The 13,695-nt window shown below is 36.3% G+C and overlaps 3 protein-coding genes across 4 annotated transcripts in view; 1 reads left to right on the top strand and 2 right to left on the bottom strand.

Annotated features, from left to right (window-relative positions):
• LOC135840888 (5-hydroxytryptamine receptor 1-like) overlaps positions 1-13,695 on the top strand; it is a 919,288-nt gene that overhangs the window by 661,740 nt on the left and 243,853 nt on the right. The gene's annotated exons all lie outside the window — the stretch shown is intronic.
• Iswi (Imitation SWI) lies at positions 4,792-10,027 on the bottom strand. The gene is made up of 20 exons (XM_065355165.1): positions 9,796-10,027; positions 9,632-9,721; positions 9,396-9,556; positions 9,084-9,323; positions 8,869-9,010; positions 8,492-8,779; positions 8,350-8,415; positions 7,995-8,270; positions 7,776-7,916; positions 7,499-7,693; positions 7,288-7,420; positions 7,052-7,197; positions 6,768-6,877; positions 6,556-6,682; positions 6,356-6,469; positions 6,151-6,276; positions 5,977-6,073; positions 5,744-5,895; positions 5,495-5,655; positions 4,792-5,396 (listed from the first exon to the last, which is right to left on the bottom strand). The coding sequence occupies exons 1-20, from the start codon at positions 9,832-9,834 to the stop codon at positions 5,186-5,188; spliced, it is 3,015 nt and encodes a 1,004-aa protein (XP_065211237.1). The 5' UTR covers positions 9,835-10,027; the 3' UTR covers positions 4,792-5,185.
• On the bottom strand, positions 10,462-13,552 carry LOC135838315 (uncharacterized). 2 transcript variants are annotated; one of them, XM_065353884.1, is made up of 4 exons: positions 13,189-13,552; positions 12,968-13,116; positions 12,725-12,880; positions 10,462-12,639 (listed from the first exon to the last, which is right to left on the bottom strand). In XM_065353884.1, the coding sequence occupies exon 4, from the start codon at positions 12,148-12,150 to the stop codon at positions 11,068-11,070; it is 1,083 nt and encodes a 360-aa protein (XP_065209956.1). In that variant the 5' UTR covers positions 12,151-12,639; positions 12,725-12,880; positions 12,968-13,116; positions 13,189-13,552; the 3' UTR covers positions 10,462-11,067. Both variants share the same exon structure in this region, with proteins under 2 accessions (XP_065209956.1, XP_065209957.1).

Here is a 13,695-nt window from a genome sequence, read left to right as displayed (position 1 = left end):
TAGCTCGAGAGTATTCTCTATTTCGAACAGTACGCTCATTGTATACACAAGGTTCACTTCTCACATCTGAATGACATCTCAAACAATATAAGAGCACACACAAGTAAGCCAAATAAATTAACCAAGGAATTCCCGATAATGACATGTCACTTTTCATACTCCCACAACGTCTCCATAAATCCTCAACTTTAAATGTAGTAAGGGGTATTAGGTACCTAATTCCTCTCTTAGTATTTATTTACAACATTTCGATCTAGGTAGCATTTCTATACCATAGAGACAATTTTCATCTTATATATAGATAGGTAGGTATGGTAGGTACTCAAAAGCATTACCTTCTCGATTGGCAAACAAAGCGCAACACAAAAACATTTGGGGTATTCTAAGTATAGTGTATGTGTATTAGATAATGTAGCTTTTAGTCGACTATTTTCTCAAAAATAAAATCCTCTCGTAGTACGAGTAATATGAAATTCTTTCGAACGAGTTTGTTTATTGGAAACGCGTCTACCGAGCGGTACATTTTATCGTCAAACAAAGAAACAGAAATATCCGACCAATTCGTTCATCGAGAGAAAATTCTTATCATAAACATCGAAACAAAGTTTTCAACTACGTTAAAGTGTAACGTGCTCGTTGAATAACAATAATTTTAAAAGGTCGCGGTTTCGTACTTTTCACGTTTTCATTCGTCGTAACGAAATATACTATAAAATCAACTTTTCAACCGCTGGAATATCTAATCTTTTGATAGCAAGAGGGCATTTTCCAAATGAGAGATAGTACGTACTTAATATTATGGAGATGAATAATATGTTTTTCGACCTTTTTTCATCCCCAAATGTTGTAAAAAAACAGGCTGATTTTAGCATTATAATTTTGATTTCAGATAATTTTGGGAAAAATTTGGGAAACCATGTAAAAAATGAGCTTATTGCTGAAAAAAATTGATTTCTATTTTTCAAAAAAATCAAGAGGTGGGGGGCACCAACGGGTCATACCTGTCTAAATTGATCATGTTGGGGGCGTTAATGGATCGATAAAGTGAATGGATCCAATAAACGAGAATTAGGGGTAATTTTAAATTCTTTAGAATTTTTATGATGCCCTGGAGGAGGGAGGGGGTTATCAGAGTGATCGAACCAACAATTTAAATGGATTTTTGACCTCGCCAACCTCAAGAACTTGAAAGTCATTTGGAAATTTTCACCATGTTCGGGATACAGTGTGGGAAGGGAGGTGATCAGAAAAGTTTGATCAAAAAATAATTAGCAAGTAAATATATTATTTTGTTGAGCTCAGCACTATCGAATCAGCATCAAAAACAATGGAAAATTTTTCTAGATTTTTTTGGCTTCTATTCCCTTAGGATAATCATTAATCACCTACTTCTAGTGAGAAAATTATGTCAGAAAATTGTAAAAAATACAAGGTAATTTTGAGCCTCCCAATTTTGAAAGAACGTGAAAAAATCAGAAAAATCGCTGAGAAGTAAGTCTTGAGAGGAACCTCCCCCCCCACCTTCATTACAAGTTTTCAAAACATAATATAAAAAATCCAATAGGTAAAATTTTTGCATTTTTACATCCCAATTTTTGGACATAATTCATATGTACTTATCAGCAAAACACTTTTAATAATTTTGACCACTCTGTGAGACGAAAAATGGGAATATGCCCCCTTCCCCTTGAAAAATTGAATTTTTAAAGAATTTATATTCTAATGCTTACGAGATTTGGCACATATTCATCAGAAAAGCACTATACAATATTCTCGACTGCGCCCCCCCCCCCAATTTCTAAAAAATAATTGGATACATCCTGCCCCTCACTGAAAAAGTAGTCCTAGTTTAATATGTAAGCATTTCATTTTATTTACTTATTTTTCGATTTTTTCAACTTTAGAAGCCTCCAGATGGACCAATATTGTTAGGGGAGATCGAGGAAGGGGTTTCCTTGAAAAGAGGATTGCTTAGAAGGGTTCAGATCGGAATGGAAAATTTTAAACATTTTATACAGACTTCAATTTTTGTGATTTCCAACTTTGGGGTCTACTATACGAGAGGGTACCCTTTGTTTAGGAGACCAAGATAGGGGTTTTCTTGAAAAGGGAATTAAATTTCTAAGAAAGTGCAGATTTTTCCTTTTTTCCCCGATTTTTCCAGAAAGGAGGATTTGAGATTTTGCAATGGAGAAAAAGACGAGTAAAAAAGAAAATTAAAAAAAAGTCGTAGCAGTCTGCTGCTACGTAAGAGCCAAATTTTTGTGCCAGAAACATTGAGGGCTCTTGAACTACTCGCACCCTCGCTTCGCTCCTGTGCTTTGCTCGTGTTGGGGGGACCCCCCCCCCTCGAGCTTCGCCCAACTCTCTTCTTCCTCCTGCAAAAAGTATGGTAAAAAACCTGTCTTGACCCTGAAACAGGGCAAATGGGGTTTGGAAGGTTGAACCGGCAAAAGGGTCTTCGGGAACATCCTTCTATTGTACTGTGAAAATTTGAACCCTCTAGGCCAATTTGGAGGTGCTGTATGCTTTCCTAAACGTCGAAAAACACATTTGACCCTGGAAAGGGGTCAAATAGGGTTGGAAGGTTGAAACATGCAAAAGGCACTTCGGGTACACCCTGCCATTGTACTGTGAAAATTTGGACCTTCTAGGTCATTTTGGATGGGCTATAGACTGTCTAAAAAATTGAAAAACACGTAAAATATCAAAAAAATCCACTTTTTGACCCTGGAAAGAGGTCAAATAGGGTTGGAAGGTTGAAACCTACAAAAGGCACTTCGGATACATCCTCCCAATATACTGTGAAAATTGGGACCCTCTAGGTCAATTTGGAGGGGCTACAGGCTGTCTGAAAAATTGAAAAACACGTAAAATATCAAAAAATCCACTTTTTTGACCCTAGAGAGAGGTCAAATAGGGTTGGAGGGTTGAAACCTGCAATTATCACTCATGGGGCACCCTCCCTTTGTATGCTGAGAATTTGGACCTTCTAGATCAATTTTAGGGGTAAAGGGGTCAAAAACTGGGGTCAAATGTGGTTTTTCCCACCTTAATCGGGGTGGGGATGATCTAGGAAGCTGAAATTTGGATATGTTGATCACAATGGGGGTACTGACCAGTGGTATGATTTTGCACCCTTTTCATCTATTTGGGGTCATATTATGCCCCTCCAAAAAAATGACCTTTCTGTAAAAATGAGATTGGAAGGTTGAAACATGCAAAAGACACTTCGGGTACATCCTCTCATTGTACTGTCAGAATTTGGACCCTCAAGGTCAATTTGGAGGGGCTGTAGGCTGCCTAAAAAATTGAAAAACACGTAAAATATCAAAAAAAAATCCACTTTTTGACCCTGGAGAGAGCTCAAATATGGTTGGAAGGTTGAAACCTGCAATAATCGCTCATGGGGCACCCTCCCATTGTATTCTGAAAATTTGGACCTTCTAGATCAATTCTAGGGAGTGAGGGGGTCAAAAATTGGGGTCAAATGTGGTTTTTCTTAACCTTAAATGGGGTGGGGATGACCTAGGAAGTTGAAATTTGGATATGTTGATCACAATGGGGGTACTGACCGATGTTATGATTTTGGACCCTTTTCATCAATTTGGGGTCATATTATGCCCCTCCAAAAAATGACTTTTCTGTAATTTTCAACTTCGACCCTTCAAACTGCGAGGATCAATTCTAGGTCCTAAAAGAACCCCATTCCCTAAGTTTGAGTTGATTTGATCAATTAGAGCAGATTCCAGGTCATAAAATGTAAAAATGACCATCGTGCTGAAACTTATAAATATATTATATAAGATAAAATCTGACACACTGGGAATCGTCTATGTAGTTTGAGCTCAAAACGTCGAGAACTATCAAAATTTTTGACCCCCGACCTTTTTATCTTAAGTTTCAATTTTTTTTGTGTTATTCCTAAATTTCAAAAAATACAATTTTTTATTTTTCCGAACCACTAAACCCTTTTCTTCAATTGCAAAAATAAATAATTGAGCCTAATGTTTCTCTGGGTCATTGCTCTTTCCAAAGTTTAGTTCCTTTGGTTATTTAAAAGGGACTCGAATGATGACACAACATCAAAATTCGTTATAATCCACTTTTTGCCACTGGAAGGGTGTTGAAGACTAAGATGGGTTGAAAAAAATAAACCACTAAAAGACACAGCATAGGATAGAATAGAATACCCACTGAATTTATAGACCAAATTTTAGCCTCTCGGTGAAAAAGGCGCGAAATTTGTTTTTCTGCAGCTAAAAAGGAATTCGCGAAAAAAACACATTCAGGACACTCCTCAAGATCATAGGTCAGGTTTCAAGTCTCCTAAGCTTATTATGAAGGGTGGAGGCCGAAGGGTATCACACAAAGTTTTTCAAAATCGAATACTTATGAAAAACAAATTATTTCTTACTCTTAGACACTGATTTTCAGACATTTACGATCAATTGGCACATGTTGAAATTTTGAATTCACCTCTCCCCCTTCAAATCTTCCTAAAAATACAATTTTGGGTCAAGGTTAATTTGGAAATCCGACGATAAACCAAATCTACGAGTGAGCTTTGTTGAAGTGTTTCTCAGGCACTCGAATAAACGTCCACTTCCTTCAACAAACATTACAAATCACACCATAAAAACATACTTCAAATTAGCTGAGTACATATTATACTGCCAAGAAATTCGCAATCATCGAAACGTACACCCGAACATGAATTCGTCACCATCCAGTTATCCTAAAACCCAATTCATCATCACGACGAGAACACAAGCACCAGACACAATACCATTGAAAAAATCATAATTTGTATTACTAATTGAAAAATAAAACTAATTAGAAAATAAACACAAAATATCAGACACAAACATACAATAATAATAACGCATCGGTCAAACATCAATTAAAGGGGCAATTTCCATCCAGGGTAGTCATAAATACTCAATCTCGACGACCAAAATTTGATAAATCGTCATACACGAGGAATTTCAGAGATGCGACTCCGCCAAGAATCATAATTCAAAAGCCCATCTCGTAACATGATTACATCGTATAAATAATCCAATGCTATACATTTTACGTAAACAGAGTGAACAAATTAAAATAATCGTTAAAAAAAATAAATAAAAAACTAAAGGTCCACTTCGTTTTAAAATTTGAGTCGAGTAGAATATGAAAAGAGGATTTATCTCTTCCTCTTTTTAGTAGTCTTTGTAGTATTATTTTCGACTTTCCTTTTACCGGCAGGCGGATGTTTCTTTTTCTCGGCCTTTTCTTTTTCTTCCAATTCCTGGTTTTCTCTTTCGATTAATGTTATCAACGTATTACACCTTCTTTGTAATTCCAACGCTGTTCGACTCTTGATAAACCAGTCAAAACGGAATTGTGGGGCACATCTGCGTGTATTTGTAAATATAAAAGAATTTCGTCAGTTTTGTTGGCCAGCTTTCCCTCCCTTTCTGTTTGAGAAATGTGTATAAAACGAAAAACTTACCGTACAGCCGATTTCAGTTCTTCGTAGACGTTTTCTTTATCGAAGCCGAGTTTGTGTAGCATGCATACTAAGAAACGATCTTCTTCTTCGGTGTAATTTTTGCCTTTGTTGTTTCCGTAAACGATTCTCAATTGGTGGAATGGCGCTCTATAACGGCTTATCTACAGTAACACGGTATAATCGATAATTAGTTCCATTTTTTTGAGCAAAAATTTATCATTTAGCTCGCGAACGTGAAGAGATCTGTACCTTAGCGTCGAGAGCGTGCTTGATATCAACTCTTCTTTGAATTTTAGCTTCACCTCGATCTATTTGCGAGATGATTCGATCGATATCCTGAAGTTCTTGACAGCGTTCCCAAAATATGGCGCTATACTCGCGAACTTCTTCCGGAGTTTTACCTGGATAAACGATGCGAAAAATTAGTCAAAAATTGCAACGCGTCACACGTGAAAATTAGTTTTTCGTTCTTGTAAACGCACCTTCGACTTCTTTACAAATACTATCGATATCATCTCGACCATATTTTTCATTAGCTTTGATGAACTGATTGAAATCACGCTTCGTCCAGTTGAAACCCTGCGTTCAAAATACATCATTGGTTAGACAATACTTCCACAGGAAGGAAAGAAATTACTCGTATTAGATGAACAAACCTGGGTAAGTAGATCTTCCTTTTCGTTTATTTCGTCTTCTGTCAACGGTTCAGCTTCGTCGATCTTGCGTTGTTCTTCTTTTTGGGCACGATTAGCGTCAGATCCTAGTTCTGGATTTTTAGGAACCTGAATACATATTTCGAAGAAATTAGATATAAATATGCTCTTCAAAGCAATGCAGCGAAGTATATCCAAAGTAACTCACTTTGTATCCGATACTTTTACGGAAATAGTAAATTTCTTGATCGAGTAACTCGAACAAACGAGGTGGAAAGAATTGGAAATCTTGAATGATCGGTTGCTTCGGAGGTCTAGGAGCCTGAGAAAATAAATAAACGCGTATTACGAACTGGTATCGAGGAAGCTGAGTTCTAAACAAAGATTTCGTCGTAAAATATCAATTACCTTTGGAGCTTTTGGCTCAGAGGTTCGTAAAGCTTCGCGGAAATAGGCATCTACCGCGTAATTTGCTTTTCTTTCTCGTTTAGGAGGTTCGATCCAGTGCCCGACAGGTAATACTTTTTGTTTCTCTCTGAAAAATGATAAATAATTGTAAGTTAAGTATAGAATTAAACTTCGAAGTTGTTTTATTTACAAAAATAGTCTCGTTAAATTACCTGTAATCTTCGCCTTCGAATTTATAAACCGAAGCTGTAGGAGCATCCATGGTGAAGTTTCGCAAAGACGATTCTCCCATGCCTTCTAGTTGTTTTTTCATTTCTTCGGTCTGAAAAACGAATCGAAATTAAAAACCACTTGTTCCTTTTGATTTCATTTCAAATAGCACTAAATGCATCAAAAATTTAGAAAAATTGCTGAGAAAACTAATCACAAATTTATCAATTCGAATAAACTTTTGACGAAAATCCAGTAATTTATCGCCAATCAATAAATACGCTACCTTTTGCTCTCCTTTTTGCAAAATAAGGTCTATATCTTCGTCAGTGATTTCGGAATCTTTGGATGCAAAAACGTGATTGGCTCCGTGTCTGATAATATTCAACATATCGTCCTTATTCAGAGCACTTTTATTATCGACTAGTCGACCTAGAAAACAAAAAAATCAAGTAGCGGTGAAATTAACAACTCTCAACGCAGAAATCGTGATTATTTGATATAATAAATCTGAGTCAATACCTTGTTGAATGACTAATTTATCCAATCTCAATTTGACTTCGGCTCTTTCAACAATTTTCTCTTCGACTGTGTTCTCAGTAATTAATCTGAATACTTTTACTTGCTTCTTTTGACCAATACGATGGGCTCGATCCTACAGAACATGAAACAAACCAATTGTTAATGAACCTTTTCACAGGATACAAGTGTTTCGAAACGTGACAATACGCACCATAGCTTGTAAATCCATTTGAGGATTCCAATCGGAGTCATAAATAACTACAACGTCAGCGGTGGCTAAATTGATACCCAAACCACCAGCTCTGGTTGACAGAATGAAGATGAATTTCTCGCTGTTGGGGGCATTGAATTCGTCAATTTGTCTTTGTCGATCGTCGTGCGAGGTTCCACCGTCTAATCTGCAGTACTGTAGAGAAAAAAAATTGAAATTATAACCTAGCTCGAGAATATTAATTCAGAATACAACGAAATTGAAAATAACATTTCACCTTGTATCCTCTCCAAAAGAAGTAATCTTCCAAAATATCCAACATACGGGTCATCTGACTGAATAAAAGAACTCGAGAACCTTGTTCTTGCAAACGAGGCAGCAATTTATCCAAAATAACCATTTTACCGCAATTATAAACCTGAAAAAAAAAATATTCACTTAGATTATAGGAGTTCGGAAGTTAAAGCTGATAACAGCGAGTTAGTTTTCAATATACCAAGTGTTCGTCGGTAGTGTAAGGAGGACCAGGTTCGGCACCGTCGAACAGATAAGGGTGATTGGTACATTTACGCAGCTGCATCAAAATATTCTGCAATCGCATTTTCTCCACACGTCCAGCACCGTTTACGATGTCTATATCTTTCATGAGCACTTTAGTATACCATTCTCTTTGCATTTTGCTCAGTCCTACGTATACTTTGACCTCTTTTTTCGGTTTGAGTTTCTTTTCTACTTCAGATTTCAAACGACGCAGTAAGAATGGTCTTAGAACCTGGCAAACAGAACGAATCGAATTGGGTAACTTGCGAAAGCTAAAATTGAGGATAAATTCCAAAAGAGAGGTTACTTACAGCGTGTAAACGTTCGACTAACGAATTATCCACAAAATCGTTCGTATTGAACCATTCGTCGAAATCCTGTAAAAAAATATATTAAAAAATTGATAAATTTCATCGAGAGTATACTTTTTTATATCGAACAATGCCCACTCACTTCGGAAGAATTGAATACATCGGGCAACAAGAAATTCAACAGAGCCCATAACTCGTGCAAATTATTCTGCAAAGGTGTACCAGTCAATAGGAGACGATTAGCAGTACGAAATTCTCGAACGATTTCGGATAATTTGGATTTCTCGTTTTTGATACGATGCGCTTCGTCGATCACCATGTATCTCCAGTTGAATTTCTTGAACACGGATTTCTCTTTGATAACCATTTCGTAGGATGTAATGCAAACGTCCCAATTACCAGGAAGCAGAACATCTCTGACCAAAGCACTCTACGATAAAAAAGACGAACAACGTAATGTAATTATAAAAAATAGGTACTTCTTCGAGATAATCTGTGAAAGAGCATCGATCAACATACTCTAGTTTCTTGATCACCGATTAAGCAAACAGCTACTACACTCGGACACCATTTTTGAAACTCGTTGACCCAATTTTTCAACGTTGATTTAGGAGCGATAACCATATGAGGACCGTTGATACTTCGATAATGTTTCAAATAACTGCGACAAAACATCGAAGAAAATTAATAAACTCGAAACGAAGAGAGAAATTTCAAAATCAAAGTCAGCTTACCCTAAGAGCGAGATCGTTTGAAGGGTTTTACCCAGACCCATCTCATCGGCTAGAATACCATTGATACCGTTTTCGTACAACGAAATCATCCAATTAAGTCCTCGAACTTGGTAATCTCTCATTTCACCATTCTTAATGTAGTAAGGACTCGCATCGAACTGAGTCACGGTTTTAGAACTTTTATTCGTTTCTGCGAGTAATTCTTCATCTTCCTCTTGTTCGGTTTTACGATGACGATGACTGTAAATAAATACGAATGTTAAGCTATGCGACTAGACAACGTAATAATACGCATTATAGAATGAAACTTACTCTCCAGGGTCATTGGAACTGGACGCGGCATCTTTCCTAGGTCTTCCTTTCTGTTTCGGCGGACTAGAAGAAGCTGCAGCTTTGGCAGGGTTGGTCATAAAATGAGTGAAAATCTCGGTTTGTTTTAGCAAATAATCGAATCGTTTACTACGATCATGTTTCTATAGCGGAACAAACATAGTATTTAGTGTACGTGAATACGAAGAATACGAAAGCTATCTGACATCTTAGCTTACAATTTTCGCATCGAATTCGACCGACTTTTGAGGTTTTTCTTCCTTCACTTCTTCAGGAGAGGGAGTGTTCTCCTCTGATTCGGAAGTGTTCTGGAAATGTCGAGATAATATAAATAAGACATATATCGATGAAAGAGAGTCACAAAATGAACACATTTACTTACGGATGCTTCTCCATCATCCTCGCGTACCGTAGCCGGCATTGCGTTGGCAGACGATTACTGCAGGCGTTGGATTCGATTACACGTCAATACGGATAACTGATGGTTTAGCAAAACAACAAAAATACATGGAATAATTAGATACTGAAACTAAACTCGAACAAGTAAACGTATTTTACAAGCATGGAACACTCAACTGACGCAATGAGCGCAAAAATTCAATTCAACAAAAGACTAGAAAACATAAAACGAAAAAGTGATAAAGCTAAGTACAAAATACGCAAGGTTCCGCCATTTGGCCGATTTTCACTCGAGTTGCTCAGTTTGATCTGTAGGAGCGCTAAAAACGTACTACGAATTTTCGTTCACAGACGTAAAACGGGACGTGCTAGATTCACCGACTCCCAGTCCAAACATGAAATGAATCAGTCAGTCGTTCAATACTTCAAATCATCGGGACGTGCTAGATTCACCGACTCCCAGTCCAAACATGAAATGAATCAGTCAGTCGTTCAATACTTCAAATCATCATCATTCTTCACTCGTAATCTCTTAACATCTTTACATTTTCGTATTTTTTTCTAAAATTTTCCAGCTTCCTGTAACACTGACTGTGTACCTAATTGATTGAAATTTAATTGTTTCGGAAAAGAAAATTATAAACAATAATTCAGTTAGAGCAATTTTATTTTTAAAAAATCAATGAAAAACACAAAAAGTTCCCAACAGTAAAAACTAGCAATAGCACACAAGTTACAATAATTAAAGCAACAAGTAACAGGAACACGATTAAGTATAAAAATCAAGCAAACATAAAAAATTTAAAGAAAAATACAAATAGTTAATCATTAAGAAATAATAACCAAGAAGGGGTTAGAAAGTTGATTCCTTAGCTGCTTTAGCTCGTTTTTTGGGTCTTGGCAAGTCCAAAAAATTATCATTACGGTTTACATTAGGTAATAAAGGAATGTTCTCGTCATACTGAATGTAGTTATCCATAAAATTAAGTACATCTGATAATTTTCGTTTAAAAGTTACATTTCCAGCATTAGGACGTAAAAGAAAAGAGCGGTCATAAACATTTTTGATTAATTCTCGAATTTCGGAAAGAGGTACAGACTCTTCAATTGAGCCCAACGATCCTGATGGTGGAGCAACTACAGTTGTTGTTGTTTCATCATCAGGATTACTGGATTCGAGAACAGAATTAGAAACCACTGAAACTGATCCGGAAACAACAGCAGTTGTTCCACCATCAGTTTCCCAGGGTTCATTCTAAAAATCTGTCCTAAAGATAGAGTATTCAGGATCAATAGATAGGAACGGACTGTTTCGATAATTAGAAGGCAGATCATTGAAGGAGTAATCGGTAACATACAACATAACAGCACATAAATGTTTGCATGGAAATCGATACCTAAAGAAATCATCACAAGTACACTTAGGTTTAGTAAAATCTACATAATAATGCACATTTTTCGCTTCGCTTTTAACAAGGAACACAGTTTTTACATCATTATTTAAAGTAAGAATAGAATGTCTAGAATAAACACTTCGTGCAGTTACATATCTTTGATAAACATGACGAATAAAAAAGGATGGTCTATCATAGAGAAATTCTGGAATCACAGTATTGTACTGCTTATATTTCGAGTCGAGGCAATCGTTATTTTCCACGTAAGTTTTAAAAGCATCATCGAGAAATTCGTTCATAATGACATCTAGAACGCCACATAGAGATTTATCAATATGCGAATTCAAATAGAAATGTTTTAGCACTTTGTGCTGTGTTTCGATCCCGTTGTTCGTGTTTATTATGAATAAATATTCGTCATCAAAAAATGCTTTTGTCCATTTCTCCTTAACAGGTAGCCAAGTTGAATTGAAGTATCTTTGGACTTTAGGATTATTTTGCCAGGCTTCGGAAGAACGCATAGTCGATTCAATATAACAAAATTCGTCGTTGCTTCTAGCATCCGCTAGTTTTCGAAAAAAACTCAGCAAAATATTCTTCTCGTCGATGTTTGAGATATTATCTTTTTTTGAGAACCAACGTACCCAGGCTTGTTGCCTGTGAAAATCGCAGATGTACACCGGAAGATGAAAACATGCCGTAATTGCATTAATTTCGGCATCACTATAATCGGTAATGAAGTACTTGGGTTTCCACTCAGCATTCCACTGCTTGAAGATTTCTAATGCTTCCTGGATTGAATCAGATGTTTCCCACTGAACTACGAATACACCCACGATGATATAGCTGACATTTGTTTTCACAACAATACTGAACAACGGAAGAGAATACTTCGTAGTTTTATAAGTTGAATCGATCAGCACAATTTCGCCATATCTTTTCATTAAATCTCGTTGCCACTTCGTCTGATAACAAAACAGAAACGACTGCGGTGTTCCTTCTTCTTCTTTGTGAGCTCTAAAGAAATATTTATTCTCGGGATACTCATTTTTCCAAGCTTCGACTTTGAGACCTAATGCAACTTGATCTATTTTACTCTGTTTGCTCGCGTAATAGTATTTCAGTACATGATTACGGATAATTTTTTTTGATGGAAAAAACGCTCGAGCATGATTAGATACCTCAGTTCCGATGTTATTTTTAACCTAGGCTTTTAGCATAACTTTAATAGTATGTATACTTCGAATTCCGTTTTGCACCAACTTTTGAATCTCAGCTTTCAGACCAGAATTTAATTCTTGATTCATGAAGTTCGTCCATACTGAGTGGGAATGTTCTTTGGCAGTACTAAACGAAATATGGTGGAATGTTTCAGTAATTACTTGCGATTCAGCTGCGGCGTTACTCAGCTGCTGTTTCAAACGTTTCATAATCTGTAAAATAATCACCGATGTAATGTATTGAACAGTTCATACAGTACGTAGCTACGTACATACAGATACAAGACACAATTTTTACCTCAAGCTTTTCGTGTTTCAAACTTCGTGTTTCTTTTATAGTATATTCAGACTCCGAATATGTTTTTATAGTGACAATTTTCATAGTGGCGTTACATCCCAGTTTCTTAGTTGGTTGTAAACGAAATCGGGTTGACTTTCCCACAGGATGGCCATTCTACACAAAATAAAATAATATTCAAATCGAAGTACCTATAATTAAGTACATAGTGTTGAATAACGAAACAGTAACATATGTACATACCATTGTAGAACTTTCTCCTTTATTTGATTTATAATATTTTGGGCCATTTGCACAGTGTAGTACGGAATTCTTTGAAATTTGAAAAGGATTACCAAAATATGGAATTAACTTTGAACTCCAACAAATTCTGCTGATTTCTTGCTTATAAACTGAAAAATAATTTTGTAAATTTATAGCTAATCATGCTTCTATGAAGTGTGTAGTGTTGCGTGCCAACTTACTTTCCGAGTTCCGAGTTGAAAACTGAAACCCATGTTGTTGTATAAGATTTTCAAACTGCTGGAAATTTTTTTCAGGAATAACGATATTGTAAAAGTTATCATTTTTTTCAAAATTGGTCGATAATGACCTCAATGAGTTTTCAAAATCCGCCAATGAAGGCATTTTGAATTAAAATTAAAACACATACGACGCATTCATTAAAACCACTAGTAACACACATTATTTTTGGCGGTAAGTATCATTCATTATCATTTTTTTTATCAATCAACACTCAGTGGGTGAGTTGAATCGAAGAGAAATGAACAGAATCGGAATCTAAGCGAATCGACTCTTTTGGACTAGGAGTCGGTGAATCCAGCACGACCCACGTAAAACGCAGGACTTCCACACCGAACTTGAAAACTGACGTTCTATTTGATTTGGTCTGTGACATGAGAAAATCTCAATTTAAACCGGATTAATCAATCGTGCATGAATTAAATTTGATTAATTTCTCGTTATTGATC

The sequence above is a fragment of the Planococcus citri genome, chromosome 3, assembly GCF_950023065.1.
Source record: "Planococcus citri chromosome 3, ihPlaCitr1.1, whole genome shotgun sequence".
NCBI lineage: Eukaryota > Metazoa > Arthropoda > Insecta > Hemiptera > Pseudococcidae > Planococcus > Planococcus citri.
Note: the sequence above shows the minus strand (reverse complement) of the source record. Positions and strands in the feature narration are given on the sequence as shown.